Source organism: Mustelus asterias, chromosome 9 (genome assembly GCF_964213995.1).
Source record: "Mustelus asterias chromosome 9, sMusAst1.hap1.1, whole genome shotgun sequence".
Taxonomy (NCBI): Eukaryota; Metazoa; Chordata; class Chondrichthyes; order Carcharhiniformes; family Triakidae; genus Mustelus; species Mustelus asterias.
In genome coordinates this window covers 57,424,179-57,445,323 of record NC_135809.1, presented here as the reverse complement: position 1 = coordinate 57,445,323, position 21,145 = coordinate 57,424,179, and the positions used below count along the sequence as shown (strand labels likewise).

Below are 21,145 nucleotides of genomic sequence, written 5' to 3'. Positions count from 1 at the left end.
TACCCTATCAAAACACTGGAATTGAATTTGCGGCACTTCTGAAGTTAGGGAGCAATGTGGCATGGGAGAGGGTTTAGAAAAAAATGCTCCAGGCCAGAGTGATTTTAGCAATTTTGATCTTATTCTTCTTTAATAACAGAAAATGCTCCTGAACTTTGTGAGATTATAGCACTATGTACACAATTCAAAGAGCCTTCCTTATTGAGCTGTTCTTAGTATTCCACATTCATTCTTTGTACCAGTTTGATTCGCCATTTTCTTCAGTCAATGGAAACACAGGGAAGATGTCAAGGGGAAACAAAAGCACACAGACTAGGAATTCCAACATTCAGCGGTCAGGGAAATAAGTGGAAGTGGCTGGTCGAAAACTCAACATCCTTACGTAACCTGGTTCTAACCTTTCACAGGGATGCATTCCCATGTTAAAAGAATGAGTTAGGTTCATGATGAGGCCTAAGAAAGTTGGCCCATCTGCACAGGATAAGCTCTTGAACAAGCCCGTTTGGCTGAAAGTATATAGTGTGGCAAGGAGAACAACAGGGCTAAACTAAACAGAGCAGATCACACTGCAGAGGGAAGTTACACGCCACATGCTGCTGGCAAACTTCAACTCAGATAAGAAAGGTTGAGAATGCCAGGTGGCAGCAAATCTGAGCAAGTTTGTATCATGCATGATTGCTTTATAATCCAGTCTGTTAGAAGCAGTAGCTTTTTGCATCATGATCTTCTAATTTAGTAATAGCATGCTAGGAATAATTCCAAATGACAGTTACCACAACATAATTAAACTCGACAAGAGCTGGGTTAAACCAATACTGTGACACACCAGCAAACCCAGGAAGGGGGAGTTTAAAAAGAGAATCAACTCAACAGGGAGGGAGAGAGACTGATTGCATCAAGAAAACTGAAGGGAATATATTGAGGACATTTTACTAAAAGAAAAGATCTGCACTTAAGTAGTGCCTGTCATGACCATCAGATGCCTCAAAGCACTTTACAACTAATGTAGTACTTCTGGCAGTCACTGTTGTAATGAGGGAAATGCAGCAGCCAATTTCCACACAGTAGTGTTGAACTTGCAGGGGCCCTGGCAGACATATTTAAAATGTCAGTATTCACTGGTGCCGGATGATTGGAGGGTGGCTCATGTTGTTCTGTTGTTTAAAAAAGGTTCCAAAAGAAATCCGGGAAATTATAGGCCAGTAAGTTTGACATCGGTGGTGGGCAAGTTATTGGAAGGTGTGATAAGGGATAGGATCTACAAATATTTGGATAGACAGGGACTTATTAGGGAGAGTCAACATGGCTTTGTACGTGGTAGGTCATGTTTGACCAATCTATTAGAGTTTTTCGAGGAGGTTACCAGGAAAGTGGATGAAGGGAAGGCGGTGGATGTTATCTACCTGGATTTCAGCAAGGCCTTTGACAAGGTCCCTCATGGGAGGTTAGTTAGGAAGGTTCAGTCGCTAGGTATACATGGGGAGGTAGTAAATTGGATTAGACACTGGCTCAATGGAAGAAGCCAGAGAGTGGTTGTGGAGGATTGCTTCTGAGTGGAGGCCTGTGACTAGTGGTGTGCCGCAGGGATCGGTGTTGGGTCCATTGTTGTTTGTCATCTATATCAATGATCTGGATGATAATGTGGTGAATTGGATCAGCAAGTTTGCTAATGATACAAAGATTGGAGGTGTAGTGGACAGTGAGGAAGGTTTTCAAAGCTTGCAGAGGGATTTGGACCAACTAGAAAAATGGCAAATGGAATTTAATGCAGACAAGTGTGAGATATTGCACTTTGGAAGGACAAACCAAAGTAGAACGTACAGGGTAAATGGTAGGACTCTGAAGAGTGCAGTTGAACAGAGGGATCTGGGAATACAGGTACAGAATTCCCTAAAAGTGACGTCACAGGTGGATAGGGTCGTAAAGAGTGCCTTTGGTACATTGGCCTTTATAAATCGGAGTATCGAGTATAAAAGTTGGAGTGTTATGGTAAGGTTATATAAGGCATTGGTGAGGCCAAATTTGGAGTATTGTGTACAGTTTTGGTCACCTAGTTACAGGAAGGATGTAAATAAGGTTGAAAGAGTGCAGAGAACGTTCACAAGGATGTTGCCGGGACTTGAGAAGCTGAGTTACAGAGAGAGATTGAATAGGTTGGGACTTTATTCCCTGGAGCGTAGAAGATTGAGGGGAGATTTGATAGAGGTGTATAAGATTTTGATGGGTATAGATAGAGTGAATGCAAGCAGGCTTTTTCCACTGAGGCTAGGGGAGAAACAAAACAGAGGGCATGGGTTAAGGGTGAAAGGAGAAAAGTTTAAAGGGAATATTAGGGGGGGCTTCTTCACGCAGAGAGTGGTGGGAGTGTGGAATGAGCTGCCGGATAAAGTGGTAAATGCAGGGTCACTTTTAACATTTAAGAAAAACTTGGACGGGTTCATGGATGAGAGGGGTGTGGAGGGATATGGTCCAAGTGCAGGTCAGTGGGACTGGGCATAAAATGGTTCGGCACAGACAAGAAGGGCCAAAAGGCCTGTTTCTGAGCTGTAATTTTCTATGGTTCTAGTAAGATCCCACAAACAGCAATGCAATAATGACCAGATACTCTGTTTTTGTGACGAGGGGTAGATCAAGGGCCAGGGTATCAAAGAGAACTCCCCTGTTCTTCATGAGATCTGTTGTATTGGGGCAGACTTTGCTTCTCATCAAAAGACAGCACTTCTAACAGTGCAGCACTCCCTCAGTACAGTGTGGGACTTCCAGCCTTGACCTTCACGCTAAAGTCCTGGACTGGGGCTCAAACTCGTATCCCACTGACTCAGAGGCAAGGATCTGACCAATTCAGCCATGGCTCAGTGTTCAAAATGAGCTACTCCAAGACCAACAATGAGCGATGAAATGTGGCAGCAAATGGACAAATCAAACAATATGAAGTGAATTAAGGCTGTAAACAAAGGGCTCAAAATTTTAACACTGGGTGTTGGGACCCCAGAAACAGAACAAAAAGAATTGTGCCAACACCAGGGCTGGCTCAGCCATTTTACCTCAGGCTGCTAGGCACAGGCCTAAATCTCTGAAGCCTAAGCAGGGCCTCCAGGAGAGGTAGGTATTCAGGAATAGGGGTGCCAACAGTGATTAAATATATTCCTGGGGGTTTCATCTTCTGACTTGCCCCCATGCTTCAACCATCAGTTAACCAGCCCATCCGTCCTTGTGACAGACGGTCTCTCCCATATCGACTGTCGCCGCCCCATCCTCCCCACTGTCCCACCGTCGCCTCCCCACTGTCCCACTGTCGCCGCCCCACTGTCCCACCGTCGCCGCCCCACCCTCCCACCGTCGTCGCCGCCCCACCCTCCCCACCCTCTCACCGTCATCGCCGCCCCACCCTCCCACCGTCGTCGCCGCCCCACCCTCCCCACCCTCCCACCGTCGTCGCCGCCCCACCCTCCCACCGTCGTCGCCGCCCCACCCTCCCCACCGTCGCCGCCCCACCCTCCCCACCGTCGCCGCCCCACCCTCCCCACCGTCGCCGCCCCACCCTCCCCACAGCTCCTTCAGCCAAATGTTGGCAGAGATGTAAAATGATTTTTATAGGGCTTTTAAGCATATAAATCAGCTGCTGGCCTTCACACAGCGAGCAGCCAATCCACCTCGCACCCCGCGCTGGGAAACAACTCTGGCAGCAGGACAATCCCAACTTGGCTCCTCGTTAGTTTGCTGACCGCACCCCCACCTTCCCTCCCACCAGGCAGAGGCTGATAAATTTCTGTCTAACTTCTCCCCATGCAACAGCTAACATTCCTCCCATAAATACCTTAAAATAGTTAGATGGACTGATTGCCCATCCCACTGTTTTTTGTGGAACACCACTGCTATTGGAGTGCTGCTGTGTCTATCCAGTTAGCAAGAGATCTGAAGTACTTCACTGTAACATTTGAGCAATATAAGGTCGCTGTAGCTGTTCAGATTTTTCCTTCCTTTTATATCAGACAGAAGAAGAGTGCAAGTCTGTGTGTTGTTTTTTATTTATTTACAGGATGTGGGCGTCGCTGGCTGGGCCAGCATTTATTGCCCATCCCTAACTGCCCTCCATTTCAGGCGTTACTTGAGAGTCAACCACATTGTCTGGGGTCACATGTAGGCCAGACCAGGTAAGGACGGCAGGTTTCCTTTCCTAAAGGACATTAGTGAACCAGATGGGCTTTTACAACAATGACTTTTAATTTCACATTTTATTAAATTCAATTTCAACACCTGCCCTGGTGGGATTTGAATCCAGATCTTGCTACTCCAGATCCCAATGAATGAAATATCATGGCTTCTATCTCATATGTGCATCCACTTGAATAAACCGATAAAAAAATTAGCTAATTAACAAATCAGCTAATAAACAGCAGCCCCACAAAGTGCGCTGTATCAATAGGACAAATCTTTAGTGGAAAAGGTATCAAATTAAAATAATGTTCCTGGGTCTGATGACACACTCCAGCCCCTGGGGCCTCATAGAAGGCCTCAAGCATACTGACAGACACCTTCTGCTCCCTCTCCAGGTAAACCCAGGCACAATCATAGTCACAGCAGAGAGATATGCATGTATAAGCAACAAAGTGCTGGGGAATGGAACTCTTGCTAACCAGACACTCAGTAATAGTTGAACATAGGAATTGATAGACAATAAAAAACACCAATTTAGTTTACGTTCTGCCAGTTAGACGATGTAATGATAACAGATTGTTGGCTAACCATAGTGATCTCTCTATGTCAATTAGTCTATTACAGACCCCGATAAAGATGTGAGGAAAGCCCAGGTGGCAGAAACCTTTGGGAACCACAGATCCAAAGTCATCTGTTCCTCTCAAGCGTGTTATTTCACCACATCAGCTCAGATTACTAATTTACAGTCACCCTAACATTTTCTGGAAGAAATCTGTTTGCTTTTGAATTAATCAATACGGTTTCCACCATCTCTCCAGGGGACCTGATCAATAGATTCTACTATCAAGCATTTCTGTCTCAGGTTAAATGCACAATGAATCTACTTCTGCAATGTTAAAATAATATGAACTCAGAAGAACATCTCTTACAACATGTGTGTGACAGTTTAAGATCTGTATGAACGACATTGCCAAAGACATCCAACTGAAGGAAAGTTAGTGAACTGGGCCGATGCCCACCGGCTGTTGTAATGTAGATATCCCACATGTTTTACATAGGACACCTACAGCTAGCATTCTTAACCCCAGAGTTTAGAATGATTTGGAAGCTAGACCAGATAGAAGGCCATTCAGTATGTAAGAAGCATTTAGATGATCACTCGAAATGCCATAGCATACAAGATGTGGAGATGCCAGCGATGGACTGGGGTGAACACAGTAAGAAGTCTCTCAACACCAGGTCAAAGTCCAACAGGTTTATTTGGTAGCAAATACCATAAGCTTTCGGAGCGCTACTCCTTCGTCAGATGGAGTGGAAATGTGCTCTCAAATAGTGCACAGAGACACAAAATCAAGTTACAGACTACTGATTAGAATGCGAATCCCTATAGCCAGCCAGGTCTTAAAGATACAGACAATGTGGGTGGAGGGAGCATTAAGCACAGGTTAAAGAGATGTGTATTGTCTCCAGACAGAACAGCCTGCAAGTCCAGGAGGCAAGCTGTGGGGGTTACTGACAATGTGACATAAATCCAACATCCCGGTTTAGGCCGTCCTCATGTGTGCGGAACTTGACTATCAGTTTCTGCTCAGCGACTCTGCGCTGTCGTGTGTCGTGAAGGCCGCCTTGGAGAACACTTACCTGAAGATCCGAGGCTGAATGCCCGTGACTGCTGAAGTGCTCCTCCACAGGAAGAGAACAGTCTTGCCTGGTGATTGTCGAGCGGTGTTCATTCATCCGTTGTCGTAGCGTGGTCCCAAGGCATGGTACATTGGGGAAACCATGCAGATGCTACGACAACGGATGAATGAACACCACTCGACAATCACCAGGCAAGACTGTTCTCTTCCTGTGGGGGAGCACTTCAGCAGTCACGGGCATTCAGCCTCGGATCTTCAGGTAAGCGTTCTCCAAGGCGGCCTTCACGACACACGACAGCGCAGAGTCGCTGAGCAGAAACTGATAGCCAAGTTCCGCACACATGAGGACGGCCTAAGCCGGGATGTTGGATTTATGTCACATTATCAGTAACCCCCACAGCTTGCCTCCTGGACTTGCAGGCTGTTCTGTCTGGAGACAATACACATCTCTTTAACCTGTGCTTAATGCTCCCTCCACCCACATTGTCTGTACCTTTAAGACCTGGCTGGTTGTAGGGATTTGCATTCTAATCAGTAGTCTGTAACTTGATTTTGTGTCTCTGTGCACTGTTTGAGAGCACATTTCCACTCCATCTGACGAAGGAGCAGCGCTCCGAAAGCTTATGGTATTTGCTACCAAATAAACCTGTTGGACTTTAACCTGGTGTCGTGAGACTTCTTATAGCGTACAAGGACAGGGACCAAGTACTTGAAAATAGGATAAGAGATAGGTGCTTTATGGCCAGCATCCAGACATGATGGGCCAAAGGGCCGCTTTTTGTGCAGTTAAACTATGACTCTACTGTTTTTGGAATGATAAATACTTGTTTAATTATCAGTTTAACGCTGCTATTTGTTTGCGATAGAAGCCATGATATCTCTCATTCATTGGGATCTGGAGCAGGAAATGAGTGTAATCTGTTTCAAGTGAGAGCCATGGACTAGTATTAGGTTATGTAGAGAACACACTTCCTTGTTGCAGAGAGATCTGGACTGTATGTCGGCTGTACACGAGAGCGCTAGAGAAATGTAGCCAACAAAGCCTCTGCCGCATCCTCCAGATTCAACAGGAGAACTGAACAAATGCAATTGTCCATCTTGAAGCCAGCTCCACAAGTTTTAAGGCAAGTCTCCTGCAAAATAAACTTTGATGGACTAGGCATTGTCCAGACGGCCAAAAGACATCTCCCCCACCAGGTCCTGTTTTCTCAAATGGCCAGTGTTCCAGGGAGGACAAAGAAAATGCTTTGAAGACCCCCTGAAGCTTGCCTTCCAGCACAGCAGCATTGGCACTAATGACTGGCTTGTTAACAATTATTCAAAATGGCAACAACTTGCCCATCAAGCTGCATCACATCCAAATACCTTAATGATAAGACAGAGACAGAAAGCAAAAGGAAGCAAGCTTGCACGCTGGATCCCACTACCTTGTGGGATGCACTGCCCCAGTGCACCCAAAGATCTTTGGATCGTAAATCAGCCTGGTTAGTCACACGAAGACCCATGGCAAAAACTCGCAACCCTGAGTAAACGTTATCCTTGAATCGAGGAACAGACGATGGCAACAGGGAGCTGCCGACTGTACAAGCCCAGTGTTGTTATTTATGAAAGATTTAATACAAGTTGTCTTTATATATCTCCTTTAAAATAGTGAGCCACCCCAAGGCAATTCACGAGAGCTTTCTCAAACAAGGAGAACACACACAAGGAGATTACCAAATGCTTGGTCAAAGATGTAGATTTTAACAAATAACTTAAGAGGAGAGATGTTTAAGGAAGGAACTCCAGAGCCTGGGGTCCAGACAACTCAAGGCACAGCTGCCAATGGTGGAGTGATTCATATCGGTCCTACACAAGGTCAGAAACAGAGAAGCACAGATATCTGAAAAGGAGTTTCGTCCTGAGACTGTAAAATCCCGCCCGAGGTCAACGGTCCTTCCCATGGTGGGCAGAGTGGTAAAATGCCAGCTAAAATCTTTATATTCAAGATGTTGCTTGACTGGGAGCCAATATAGATTGGTGAGCACGAAGGTGACAGGTAAACATGTAGGAGCAAATTGGATGGAATAGTCTTACATCGGTGGTGGGCAAATTAGTAATTCAATCCTGAGAGACAGGATTAACTGTTACGTACAAAGACATAGACTAGTCAGGAATAGTCAGCATGAATTTATTAAAGGAAGTTCTTGCCTCACAAATTGGATTGAATTCTTTGAGGAAGGGACAAGAAGGGTTGATGAGGGTAGTGCGGTGGATGTTGTGTACATGAATTTTAACAAGGTGTTTGACAAGGTCCCACATGGCAGATTAGTCAAAAAAGTAAAAGCCCCATGGGATACAGGGTAATGTGGCAAGTTGGATAAGGGTAATGGTCGATGGATGCCCTTGCGAATGGAAAGTTCTTTCAAGTGGTGTTCCATAGGGCTTAGCATTGGGACCCTTCCTGTTTGTGTTATATATTAACTATTTGGACGCGAATGTTAAGGGCACAATTGGGAAATATGCAGATGACACAAAGATTGGCTGAGTAATGGATAGTGTAGTTCCCAAACTTTTTTCACTGGGCCGCACTTTCGGAATAAAAATTTGCTCATGCCATACCAAATTTTTTATTGATAAGAAATACATTCAAAAACAAAAAAAACTCCTAGCCGTGCTTGATTCATAACATAGAACACAACTACTTTATAATATCATGGGACACCCAGAAAGTATAAAAACAATCACTTTGGAAAAATATCTAATCCATGTTTAAATGTTTCTTTGATTGTCCTTGAATCTTCCCGCCACACTTGCCATCCTCTCTTGCCGCACCAGTGTGGCGCGCCGCACCCTTTGGGAACCACTGGTGTAGAGGATAGCTATAATTTCCAAAACAATATTGGTGGGTTGGTGGCATGGGTGGTAAAGTGGCAGATGGATAGAGAAGTGTGAGGTAATGCATTTAGAGAGGTCAGTTAAAGGGAATACACAATAAATGGAATACACAATAAATAAATAAGAGGGGTAGATGAAGAGAGAGATCTTGGTGTACAAGTACACAGGTCCCTAAAGGCAGCAGTTCAAGTAAACAAGGTTGTAAAGAAGACATAGTGAATGCTCGCCTTCGTTGTATTCTTTTATATTCTATACCTCTGCCAATGCTGGAATTGTATAAAACACTGGTGATGCTGGTATGAAGCTCTGATCAACATATTACAAGGAGGATGTAATTGCTCTGGAGAGAAGGAAGAGGAAGTTTACAAGAATGTTGCCACAGGGCTAGAAAAGTGTAGCTATGAAGAGAGATTGGATAAATTGGAGTTATTTTCCTTGGAACAAAGGCGGCTGAGGGGTGACTTGATTAACATGTACAAAATTATGAGGGTAAAATTGTTTCCTTTGGCTGAGAATTCTAGAACCAGGGGACATAGATTCAAGATAAGTAGCAGAAGGTGTAGAGGGGACACAAGGACATTTTTTTTTAAAGCAGGTGGTGGGTGTCTGGAACTTGCTGCCCAAATTGGTGATGGAGGCAGAGACCGTAAATTCTTTTAAAAACTACCTGGATCTGCACCTTAAGTGCTGTAAGCTACAGGACAATAAGCCAGGTGCAGGGAGGTGGGATTAGGAGGGGCACCTGAGTATCCTCAGGTTGGCATAGACAAGATGGGCCAAATGGCCTTCTTCGGTGCTGTAACTCTACTGTGGTTCCAAGGAAGCAACATGTTTCATCAACACCATGGTGAACAACAGGCACCAACCATCTCCCTTATGTTTTGTTGGATTTTCTTTATTCCCATCAAGAGACTGACCATCTCTTTTCATACATTCAACACAGGGCTCACACATGTAATACAAACCCCTTTCACACGGCAGGTAGCCTTCACACAACTACAGTTTCTTGACTTCTGACAAGCTACGATGTCACAAGGTGGAATCATATGGCAAGGAAAGAGTGCTGAACTCAACTCAATCAGTCTGATTTTAACCCCGGATATTCTTTCATACAATCCTACAGCACCAGGAGGAGAATGTTAAACTCAGGCCTGCACAAACATTCCAAAAGGGCTAAACAATTATTCCCCCTCCACCCCATTACTTCCCTACAGTTTTGGAAATGTTTTCCTCCAGTATCTATCCAATTCCCTTTTGACGGTTACTATTGAATCTGCTTCCACCCCCTTTCAGGCCAAGCATCCCAGCTCATAACTGATTCCCACAGACCTCAACGGTATACAATGAGAAAGGCAGCTATTGCTGTGAGAACGTGCCTCTCCATTCCTCTGCCATTAAAGGTGCTTCTGAATTGTTTGAAGCTGCTCTTTTCCATAAATTGCTGCATTTATTAATGAATCTGTCTAATGACCATCTCATCTCCAATGGATGCCGTTTATAGCCACATTTACCTTGTAGGCTGGGTCTCATGGGAGCAAGCTAATTGAACCACCACACTCTCCCATTCAGATTTCTTCTCTTAAATTGGCTGCACGGTTATAACTGTGCACAGGCCCGTCTCCATTAACGCCCTTTGCCAAGTGGTAAGATACACACGTATAGAGGTGGCGGGAGAGTGTGTGCAGTTGAGGAGTGCATACGGGTTTGACACTATGATGCCACTGAGATTGGTTTGGTCCATAAGTTTATTTTAGAAAGGCTTAAATTTATATAAAGTTACATGAGCTCAGGACTTCCCAGAAGTATTCGACAGCCAATGAAGTACTTTTGAACTGCAACCATTGCTGTGATGTAGGAAATGTGGGAGCCCAGTTTTGCACAGCAAGCTCCCACAAACAGCAAGGAGATAATGACCAGATGATTGGTTTCAAACATCAGTCGAGGGATAAATATTGGCCAGGACACTCAGGGAAAAATCTTCTACTCTTCTTTGAAACAACAACAACAAATTAACAGCAGAGGAACAAATCATTCAATCCAATTGGCCCATGCTAATGTTTATGTTCAACATGAACCTCCTTTCACCTGTGAGGGGACTACAGCCTCATGCTGTATAAAAATATACAGATATGCTCACAGGTGTCTGTCTGTGATCCTGAGCAAAAAAGAGCCACATGGCAGTATCGGAGAAACTTGATCCCTTACTAGACACTAATGACCGCTCCACCCCCCCGCCAACCCATGGGCTGCACAGGCCAAATTCTAAGACAACCATACAAAGGCCATCTGTATTTGATAACTCAGGCTGGCCAACCGGAGTCTAGTTGTCTGCTAAGACAAAAGACCCCGCAACCCTCCTTTCAATTCTTAAATGATTGAAACATTCAATAATCTCAGGGACCCAGACAAGGAATACACACTCCTTATCAAAGCCAGGGTGGCGTGGTGGGAGTCATGTGACATGAACCTCTTGCTGGTGGAGCCAGTAATATTACTTTGTGAAATTGCAAAGTCATTCTGCTATTTTACCATCTAAATAGCAGCATCACAGACAAGGAGCTCTGGCACAGGTTGGACACCTGGCCCAATTGACACTGTTTATACTGAAAAGCCTGCACCATTGCATAAAAGACTGAATCATCTGTGTGCCTATCACATCGTGAGCAATCAACACCACTGGAGAAGTGAATTATCCAGCATCAGTTTTCAACCAGTCAACCTCTGGAACACCTGACTGGATTTTAATTCTGGCACCCAAGGTGAAACAATATTTCTTACCTCTGTGGTCTCTGCGCATCGTTATTTTCTTTATCCCTCTTTTACTGTATGAATGCAATGGAGGCAACCCTGTGACCCTCCTCCCATGTTTTGAGAGTGTACAAATAAACTAACCCTCTGAGTTCATCCTATTTTGAGTTTGCTGTGGGATTACTAGATAATTGGATCACACCCAAACCTGAGGGTTGTGAAAAATACCACTGGTTACAAAAGGGTGGTGAAAGGAGAAATTGTTGCTGTCTAACTTAAGTTCAGTTATAACAACCCCTCAATATGTTCCCGTCCTTTCTCCCTCATGGAATTATCCAGCTTCCCCTCGAGTGCTATTCACCTCAACAGCTCCCTGTGCTAGCAAATTTCCACATTCTAACCACTTACTGGCTAAAACAGGATCTTTAACAGACATCTGAGGCAGCAAGTGGTGTCTCTGTTTAACATCTCATCCAAAAGGCATGTGTGACAGTGCAACTCTCCTTCAGTACTGCACTGGGATGTCAGGCAAAATATTATGTTCCAAAGTTGGTCTTGAAAGCACAGCCCTCCAACTCTGAAACAAGTCTGCTGCAGCTCAGCAGGGGATAGATCAGGTAGCCAGTGGACAACAACTATAACCACAGCAAATGGGCTGGTGCAGGATTGTGTGAGGAGCAAAAACTCAAAATTGATGCGAGACCCTTCCAATTGTTCCTGTGCCAATGTTAGAAGTACAAAAAACAAAGTTCAGAACTACAAACAGTAAACTCTTGCCATTTGCAATAGTTATGTTCCCCCACCAGTTCTCAGAAAGGGCAAAATCACAAACAACGAACATACTTTATAATTGGAGTGAATTAGATAGGTATCAATCATTCCCCAAATTTGACATTTTTAAAGGAACAGACAATAAAAATGACGTTTGAGTAAATTCGAGGCAATTTCACTGCAGAAATGGTTTGACAATGCAATAAAACAAGAACCGTGTAAAATTTGCCACTCAGGAAATAAAAACTGTGTTTGAGTGTACAGTAAAGTGGTCACTCTACAATACAAATTACAGTACTTTACTTGTGTGGTAGAGGGAATGGATGAAATAGCTGATGTGGATGAAAAGAAGGATGGTACGCTTGACTGCATCACCTTCTGCTTTTCAATTTTTGTAAAGTTCTCAGTAAGGAGCAATAGCAGTGCCAATCACTCTACAAAAGGCAGTGTTTCTTTCCATGTTTGCATCATGGTCTGTCACCTGTCTTTTCAAATCTTCAGCTGATCTTATGACCTACCATCACCTTGGTTGCAAAATGAGCCGCCTTAGGCTCTTCTTCCTGCCCATGCTCACTTTCATTTAATTGCAGCAGTTCAATCAATAAGAATTCCTCTTGGTGAGATTGACTCCTCCATTTCATCTGTGGCCAGATCTTCAAATTATTCTCCTCTGAACTCGTTTTACCAAGTCAACAATCCTGGCCACTTCAGCATTGACATTGAGGAACCTTGTGGAATGATTCACGGCCTCGGGTCAAACGTTTTTCCAGCAATCATTTATGGTTGAAGTTCTGACTTCATCTCACGAGTCTTTAATTATGTGGTCTGCCTTGAGTATGTCTAACAGTCACGGACTGTGGTCGAAGGCTCTGCTTCCAGAAGGTGAAGAATGTGATTGAAACTTCATCAGGTGTAGTAAGCCTTGAATGAGGTAATGATCCTCCTGTTCTGCTCACTGGATAAATGAAGTGATATGGGGGAGTGGGGGGTTAAAAACAAAAAGTCAACATATGGGTGGCTCTGTGGGAGAGAGCACAGATGCCCAGGTTCATTAGAGGATTAGTGGGACTTTGAAAGACAGGTCCCTTTCCCTCTGATAAATCTTGACCTTCAGAAGAAAGCAATTCTCAAGCCAGCCTTCAAATATTCCTGCTATAACCCAGGCATTAAACACGAGCCATAAATTAGAAGTGTCAGTCTGTCCTTTGCTACTTTAAAACCAGAAGTAGTCCTTCTTTCTTTCGATATATAGGTTCTACTTGGCCTTTTCTCATGGAACAGATTAGTTTGCATTGCGTTGAAGTTCTTGTTCTGCCTAGTAACCTCAACCCTCAATGTGGTCCTTCAGCACCTTGGGATCTCCTGCAGCTGCATGGTCATCTGAAACAGCCTCTCCCCCACCACCATTATCTTCACATAATGCAGCCCTAACAGGCTTTTTAAAGCAATCAAGACATCCTGTACTGGTGGAGAATTCTTTAGAAGGCAAAGGCAGAGGCACCTTCTGCACTGTTATCACCACTGACACCAACACTACTCTTTTTACTTTTAACGTACAATTGGGGGCGGCACAGTGGCACAGTAGTTAGCACTGCTACTTCACAACGCCAGGGACCCAGGTTCGATTCCGGGCTTGGGTCATTGTCTGTGTGGAGTTTGCATGTTCTCCCCATGTCTGCGTGCGTTTCCTCCAGGTGCTCCCGTTTCCTCCCACGTTCTGAAAGAAGTGCTGGTTAGGTGCATTGACCCCAATAGGCGCCGGACTGTGGCGACTAGGGGAATTTCATAGTAACTTCACTGCAGTGTTAATGTAAACCTTACTTGTGACTAATAAATAAACTTTAACTTTTGAAGTGATTAGACCATTCACTGGGGACCTCCTTTGATTCTCGTGCTCTATTGCACATTGAGTAACCTTCTCAATTTTTTCTAAGCATGGAACTCTCCTATTTAGAGAAGTTAACCTCATTGCTAGAACTACCAGAAACAAAAACATTGGCCCCCTTATTTTTTTCCCCTCAGACTGCCTAACATACTCGATTGTGGATTCATTGATAAGAGTTTTCCTTGGCCAATATGGGACCTCCTGCACCATTTTTCAGTCTAAGATTGTGACACTTTGTACAAATGTCGTCGCTTTCCTAGTACGTTTTCTGCTTGGCTCTGACTCATTCTTGATGCCGCCTGTACCCGCACTGCAAAATACAGCTCAGGAGTTACCGTATCCTGCAAACCCACAGCATACCTGATGCTGTTAGAGATGGCACTTTCTAGAGAAAAACACACCTTGGAAAGCTTGTTTTTTTTCTACCAAATGCCAGCTTCTCTTTATTTCAGATCAATATATGTTCAGGTGTAAACTTTTGATGTTTATAGTGCAGATGGGCAAAGATTTGGGGCTGTGGTGGATGACCATGTGCACAAGCACTTTAACACGGGGTAAACAAATTTGTAAAGACGACCAACGGTGGGAATTTACTTTAAATGGAATTAAAATCATGACTTCTTGTGGAACATAGGAACTGATAGATGGGAAATTAAAGACCATAGAGGTCTACCTGGACTTCAGGAAACCTTTGTAAAGTTACCCCACGCAAGAGGCTTCTTTACGAGAGAATATTTGTGGAATTAGTGGTGAGCTGCTGCGGTGGAATAGGAACTGGCTGAATGCCCAGTCAGAAAGTAGTTATCAATGGATTGAGACACTGGTTACTTGCAGGCTTCAGTATTAGGAGATTTAATCATTATTATATCTTCATTAATGACCTAGATGTAGATATTGAGGGAACGATCTTCCGGTTTGCAAAATAAACAAACCTATCTGCAAGTGTTAGGCCAGAAAAGGATGCTCAACCACCACTGTAACCTGATCTCGATGTGCTGTGGGAATCGAACCCATGTTTAACAAATGACCTTTTACAAGAATGTTCTTGAATTCCATTTCAGATTTCCAATATTTTTATGTCACATTTCGTTCCATTTCTTTATATTGCAAATAGTTCATCAGCAAAAAAAAAGTATCTCGTTTCAAACTGTTTCGGTAACAGAGCTTTTCCAATGCTAGAATTGTACAGGATAATGTGGAACACTGCCATTCAAGAGTTTGCCCAAGAAAGGTAACAAGTTTACATGTTGCCTGTGGCTCAGTCAATACATCTCCCTCTGCCACTGGAGATGGGGATAAGCAACACAATCAACACTATATTAAAATATACATTACTCACACATACAAGTCTGCTACTTGTCTGATAATGTGTAAATTTACCAGCTTAATCCCACTTCCAGTCAATTTACGTCCATTTTTCACGAACAGCCGTTTGTCCAATCACAGCAGACTGGCCCCAGCTCATGGAATTTGCGGACAGAATGGTCCAGACTTCACGAGTAAGCTTTCAGACAGCTACCTTCCCATTCTGTCCTCCCACACAGTACAACTGAGATTTTATACAAAAGTGAAGACAGCATTCTCTGCCCCACTCGAACTCTGACCTTAAACTCCTATACTGTTCCAATGAAGCGGAGAAACAACAACTCATCTTTCAATTCAACATTTTATAGCTTTCCAGACTCAAAAGGTTCAACAATTTCAGGTAACCTCTGCCCCCAATTTTCAGACAGCAATGATACTGTGATTCCCATGTGCCCCTCGCTCATTCTGTACCAGCGGTGGGCAACCGCAGTCTGGGGGATGCATGCAGTCCATCTGAGTTCTGAATGCAGCCCATGTGATACTTTGTTCACCATTGCCCACGCGCAGAGCTGCCACATTCCAGTCATTTCCATCTGTGTATTTTTTTCTTACTAGCATGACTGAAGTAACACAGGCGTAAAGCGAGGGCAAGTGAAGTGAGGTGCATGCTGACTGCTCACCACATTGACTGAGAGCATTGTGCTCTCCCTTTGCATAAATATTTATTTTGTTTTTACCATTTGAAGTTGATGACAGTTTTATTAATATGTAAATGATTATATGACTCATTATGACATTAAGTGCGTATTACTATAGAATCCCAACAGTGCAGAAAGAGGCCATTTGGCCCATCAAGTCTGCACCAACTCTCCGAAAGAGCATCCCACCCAGGCCCTCCTGTCCGCCCTATCCCCATTACCACACATTTACCATGACTAATCCACCTAACCTGCACATCTGTGGAGTGTGGGAGTAAACTGGAACATCTGCAGGAAATCCACACAGACACGGGAAAACCATGCAAATTCCACACAGTCACCCAAGGCCGGAATTGAACCCAGATCCCTGGTGCTGTGAGGCAGCAGAGCTAACCACTGTGCTACCATGGCATGATTAAATCTTATTCATTCGGTTATAAGACCATAAGATAGAGGAGCAGAATTGGGCCATTTGGCCCATCGCGTTTGTTCTGCCATTCAATCATGCCTGATAGGTTTCTCAACCCCATAACCTTTGATCTTATCAAATCAAGAATCTATCCTTCTATTCCTGTCTGATATATACTCAATGACCTTTCTTCCACAGCCTTCTGTGGCAATGAATTCCGTAGATTCACCACCCTCTGAAGAAATTCCTCCTCATCTCAGGTCTAAAGGGTCGCCTCTTTATTCTGAGGCTGTGCCCTCGAATCCAAATACTAATGGAAACATCTTCCCCACATAAAGCTTATAGTATAATGGTTAGTATACAAGCTTGATTTCAATCTTGTGGCCCACTGAGATGGAGGGCCACTTATGTGGCTCACTCACTATCCTAGGTTGCCCATCATTGTTCTAGACCCATGTATTTTTCATTTTCTTGTCCTGTCACATCTCCTTCCACCTTTTGACATTTAAACTCTCTTGCCTTCCATCCTATTACAGACCCTCCCTGCCCTTGTGCTTATTTCTAATGTTTCCCAGTTCTGGTGGAAGATCACCGACCTGAGACTTAGAATCATAAAATTCCTACAGTACAGAAGGAGGCCATTCGGCCCATCAAGCCTGCACCGACAACAATCCCACCTATTCCCATAACCCCACGTTTACTCTGCTAATCCCCGTGACACTACGGTCAATTTAGCATGGCCAATCAACCTAACCCGCACATCTTTGGACTGTAGGAGGAAACCGGAGCATCCAGAGGAAACCCACGCAGGCAAGGAGAGAACATGCAAACGCCACACAGACAGTGACCCAAGCCAGGAATCGAACCCGGGTCCCTGGTGCTGTGAGGCAGCAGTGCTAACCACTGTGCTACCATGCCGCCCACTCTTTTGACTCCTGTTTTCCTCTTCACAGATGGTGCCTGGTCTGATGAGTGTTCCCAGCATTTTCTGTTTGCGTTCCAGATTTATAAACACACGAATTAGGAGTAGGCCATTCAGCCCCTCAAGCCTGCTCCACCATTCAATAAAGTCATGGCTAATCCTATCATGCCCTCCACGCTCCACCTACCTCTAATAACTTTCCCAGCTCTGTAATATTTTGTTTTTCTATTAAGATTTATTTGCTGGAAAATAGTCAAGAAGCCAATCCTGCAAACAATACTATTTGCTTTTACATGTAGCCCCACTAATGGCACATTAACAAGATGGCTTAAATGGAGCTAGAAGAGCCTGTCCAGAGCAAAGTGGGGTTGCTAAATATTACTGGAACCTGCAATGTTACAGTTTCTCTACGTTGGTCTCTCGGTGTGGTATGGAGCCCATCAATAGAAACCCCACCACCATTCAGTCAACAGTGATTCTAGGTGGAAATAGTCCCTTGGAAACATGTGTTTTAGATTTAATTTATCTTATTAAAGCAACAAATGGGCTACAAAGATGTCCTCCTGGGGAAAAGGGGCTTTGATTTAACAATTCAGCTCTTTGGCCATGACTGCTCCAGGACAATTAATTCCCATTGAGTTGCCAACAACCACTTCAATCTGGTTCTGGCTGGTTCGAGCTGCCCCTGACCGGTTCCAACCGCCTGGGAGTGATTCACCAGCATCTACCACTCACAGCTTTCCGGGGGGGGGGCGGGTGAACGTGAGCAGAGACAGAGGTGGGTGGGAGGAGGCTCAGAAGGAAACTCATCCTAAAGGGCTGCTTGTAACCTGGTGGTCAGCCGGGCCCTGCAATCATTTCCAACGGGGGGGAATAAGAAAAGGAGCAGCTGCATCAGAGGGGAGGTGCTGCACACCCCTGCGAGTGGAGCAGAAGCGGTACATTCCTCACTGCTTGTTACATTGTGGCTAAGCAACAAGAGGCGACAGCAGCAGCTCGGATACAATGTAGCAGAAAGCGCTGTCACTATGTGGCAAAGCACCGCTACAATGTGGCAAAAAGCACTGTCACTATGTAGCCCTCCCCCAGGGACCATTAAACTTTAACAGCAACATTAGCTGGATACCAAAACACTACTTTGCAACAATCAGCACCTCCCCTGGCCCCAGTGGAAATGCACTGGCTTGTCAGTTTCAAGTGCATTTCACATTCTGTTTGACACCACACTTGCAATTTCAACGTCCGTTTCATTGCCTTAAAAAAAACCCGGGAAATAGTGAGGGAAAAACACAACATTCCCAATGTAACTAGACAGACAATTTCATTTTATTTCTAAAACAGAATTTCGTTTTAAAAAGAGGAATCACGTGCACAACTTTTGAAAATGTTTTTTTGTCTAAATCGATGCAAGTGGGTGTTTTTTTTAATTCCAGTTGTTTATATACTTGATTAGAGATACTGCTTGTGCCACTTCCCCGAATGTCCAATGATTTGTGTTAACTGCACTGAGGTTAACGTGAGATAGCTGCACAACACGAATGGGCTTCAGCTTCTGAGCGGAATTATATCCTTGGCACAGATTTGAAAATGTTAGCCTAGCTGAAAAGTTATTTTCTGTCTATGCGAGACTTTTAAATGCTAAAATTTGAGAGAATTGAAGAGAGAAGAGCACTGTTCAGACCTTCCCCCGACTTCACCTGGGAGAGAGATGGTCAGTCCCACAAAGAGACTCTTTGTTATCTGATAGCCGGACTGCATTTGTCGTCTTCTTGATCGGGATGCCAGTGAGAAAGAGATCTTTTGTTAAAAGATTTCAGCTGCTTTCGCTCATGGGATAACTCAAAACTGAAATCCTGTCCTGGTATGAAGGAGAAAAGGAATGAAATGGGTCACTCCGGTCGGAGTAAACAACATTCAAAAGGGAGGGAGGGAGGGGAAGAGAATGAGAGCCTTTGTAAACACTAAGCTGACTCGTCAAAGGGCAAATATTAAAACGCGATGACCGACTCAACTCTCACACAAGGGATAGTACAAGATAGAAACCGCCCGAGGCCTCTTTTGCAAAATCACACACAAGTCCCACGTTCCTTACTTTGAGTAAGACGTGCATGGCTATTAAAATATACAACCAACATGTACAATCAAAAAACATTTGCCGTTTACAAAGCAGCGATTTAAACCCGTATAAACGGATGAAAAACTAGGCGACTGGAGAGTGGGTTACAAAATGTCAGATGATAAATGTTCCTTCCTCAGTGCCCAATAAGAAATCTCGTTTCACCAGTTAAACACGGCTTCACTGGGATATCAGAACTACAAGAGTATAGATGCAATTATGCAGTGGATATTAGCTGTAACAGAAAACATGGTTAATATAAATATATATGCATGGATAATTCCAAACCCTTGGGTGTTTTGGAGGGACGCCAAGTCTGACAAAGGGTTGGACACTAGGCCCAGTGTCAGCCTTTGGGGTCTGGCTGTTGGAGGGAAGCTGGAGAACCCCATACGTTACGCAGTATGTAACAAGGGTGCGATACAATGTTCACTCCCCCCACCCAGCCCCCAGTAATATACTCACTCTGCTGGTGTTGGAGAGAGGAGGAATCTATCAGACTGCCCGCGGTGGCTGAACCCGGCAGCACCAAGTGCCGGAGAGGTTCGGGCAGGCACTTCTTGCAGAAGGAGTGGAGACATGGCAGCAGCTTGGGGTCTCGGCTCTGGAAATTCAGCTTGCAGACCGCACACGTCTCCAGCAGGTTGAGCTGGGCTCCCTCCGCCTTCTCCCCCTGCTCCCTACTCTCCGCTTCGTTTCCTGTGTTGAGCCCGGGATCCTGTGGACTCTCTGCCATTTCCAGAGTGCAGTTTCAGACTGTAATCCTTCCTGTAATTCCCATCCGCCTTGTCGCTGTGATAGGGTCGGGTTGTGATTTTTTTCTCTCTCTCCCTCTAGCTATCTTCTATCTATCTGTCCATCGATGTGGCCAAGTTGTTGCATTGGTAAACGCTCAGTGACTCTGGGATTGAGGGCGTTCTGATTCAGACTGCGATCAAATGCAGGAAATACTCCATCTCCCGGGCACAGGACGCCAGTGAGAAGCGGCAAATCCATATTCATCACAGCACGTCACCCATATTAATGACTTCAGTCAACAGGCGATCCAGCCCCTTCTCTCTTTTTAAATTCTTCCTTCAACTATTTTGGATTCATGTGTCTGTCAAATCAGGTCCCTGAAAAAAAAATACCTAGTGTGTGTTTTCAGGTTTGTGCTGCTCTCGAGACTGGGCTGCCGGGGTCCGGGTTACTATTAGTCCCCGTGGCCATGGGTGGGAATGGGTCAGAGTTTCCCCACTCCCTAGTACTGGCCAGTGCCTCCCTGCCGGAAAATGGACCTGGGAGCTGGGGGAAGGCTATTGGGGTCGATTGACCGATGCGGCTTGCTGACTCTTCCAACCATGCCGTAGATACAATTAGTTCCATCTCTTACCCCACCACTTTGCAAATGCGGATTTTTCAAGTTAGGCCTGCTAACCCTCCAGGTTTGGACTCCAGGAATCGAAGGTCAATCTCCAGAACACTGCTGTGTGCGACCCTGAACAAAATTCATGAAGACATTACTTTTATTTTCTTTTATTTAATTTCTCCTGACCAGATATTTTTAAAAATTGGAAGTGTGGAAGAAAGGGTTTTGTTTGGCTGACAGTCAAACATCATCCGCTTGGATCATGTGT

General features: G+C 44.6%; 1 protein-coding gene across 4 annotated transcripts in view; it reads right to left on the bottom strand.

Moving 5' to 3' along the window:
- LOC144498707 (E3 ubiquitin-protein ligase TRIM33-like) overlaps positions 1-20,486 on the bottom strand; it is a 147,657-nt gene extending 127,171 nt beyond the window's left edge. For 3 of the 4 annotated variants that reach the window (XM_078220247.1, XM_078220243.1, XM_078220246.1), the window contains exon 1: positions 19,995-20,454. In XM_078220247.1, the coding sequence (XP_078076373.1) occupies positions 19,995-20,265 (271 nt within the window). In that variant the 5' untranslated portion in view covers positions 20,266-20,454. Of the gene's footprint in view, positions 1-19,994 lie in introns of all 4 variants that reach the window. The other variant, XM_078220245.1, reaches the window with a different exon arrangement.
- Positions 20,487-21,145: the final 659 nt, after the last annotated feature.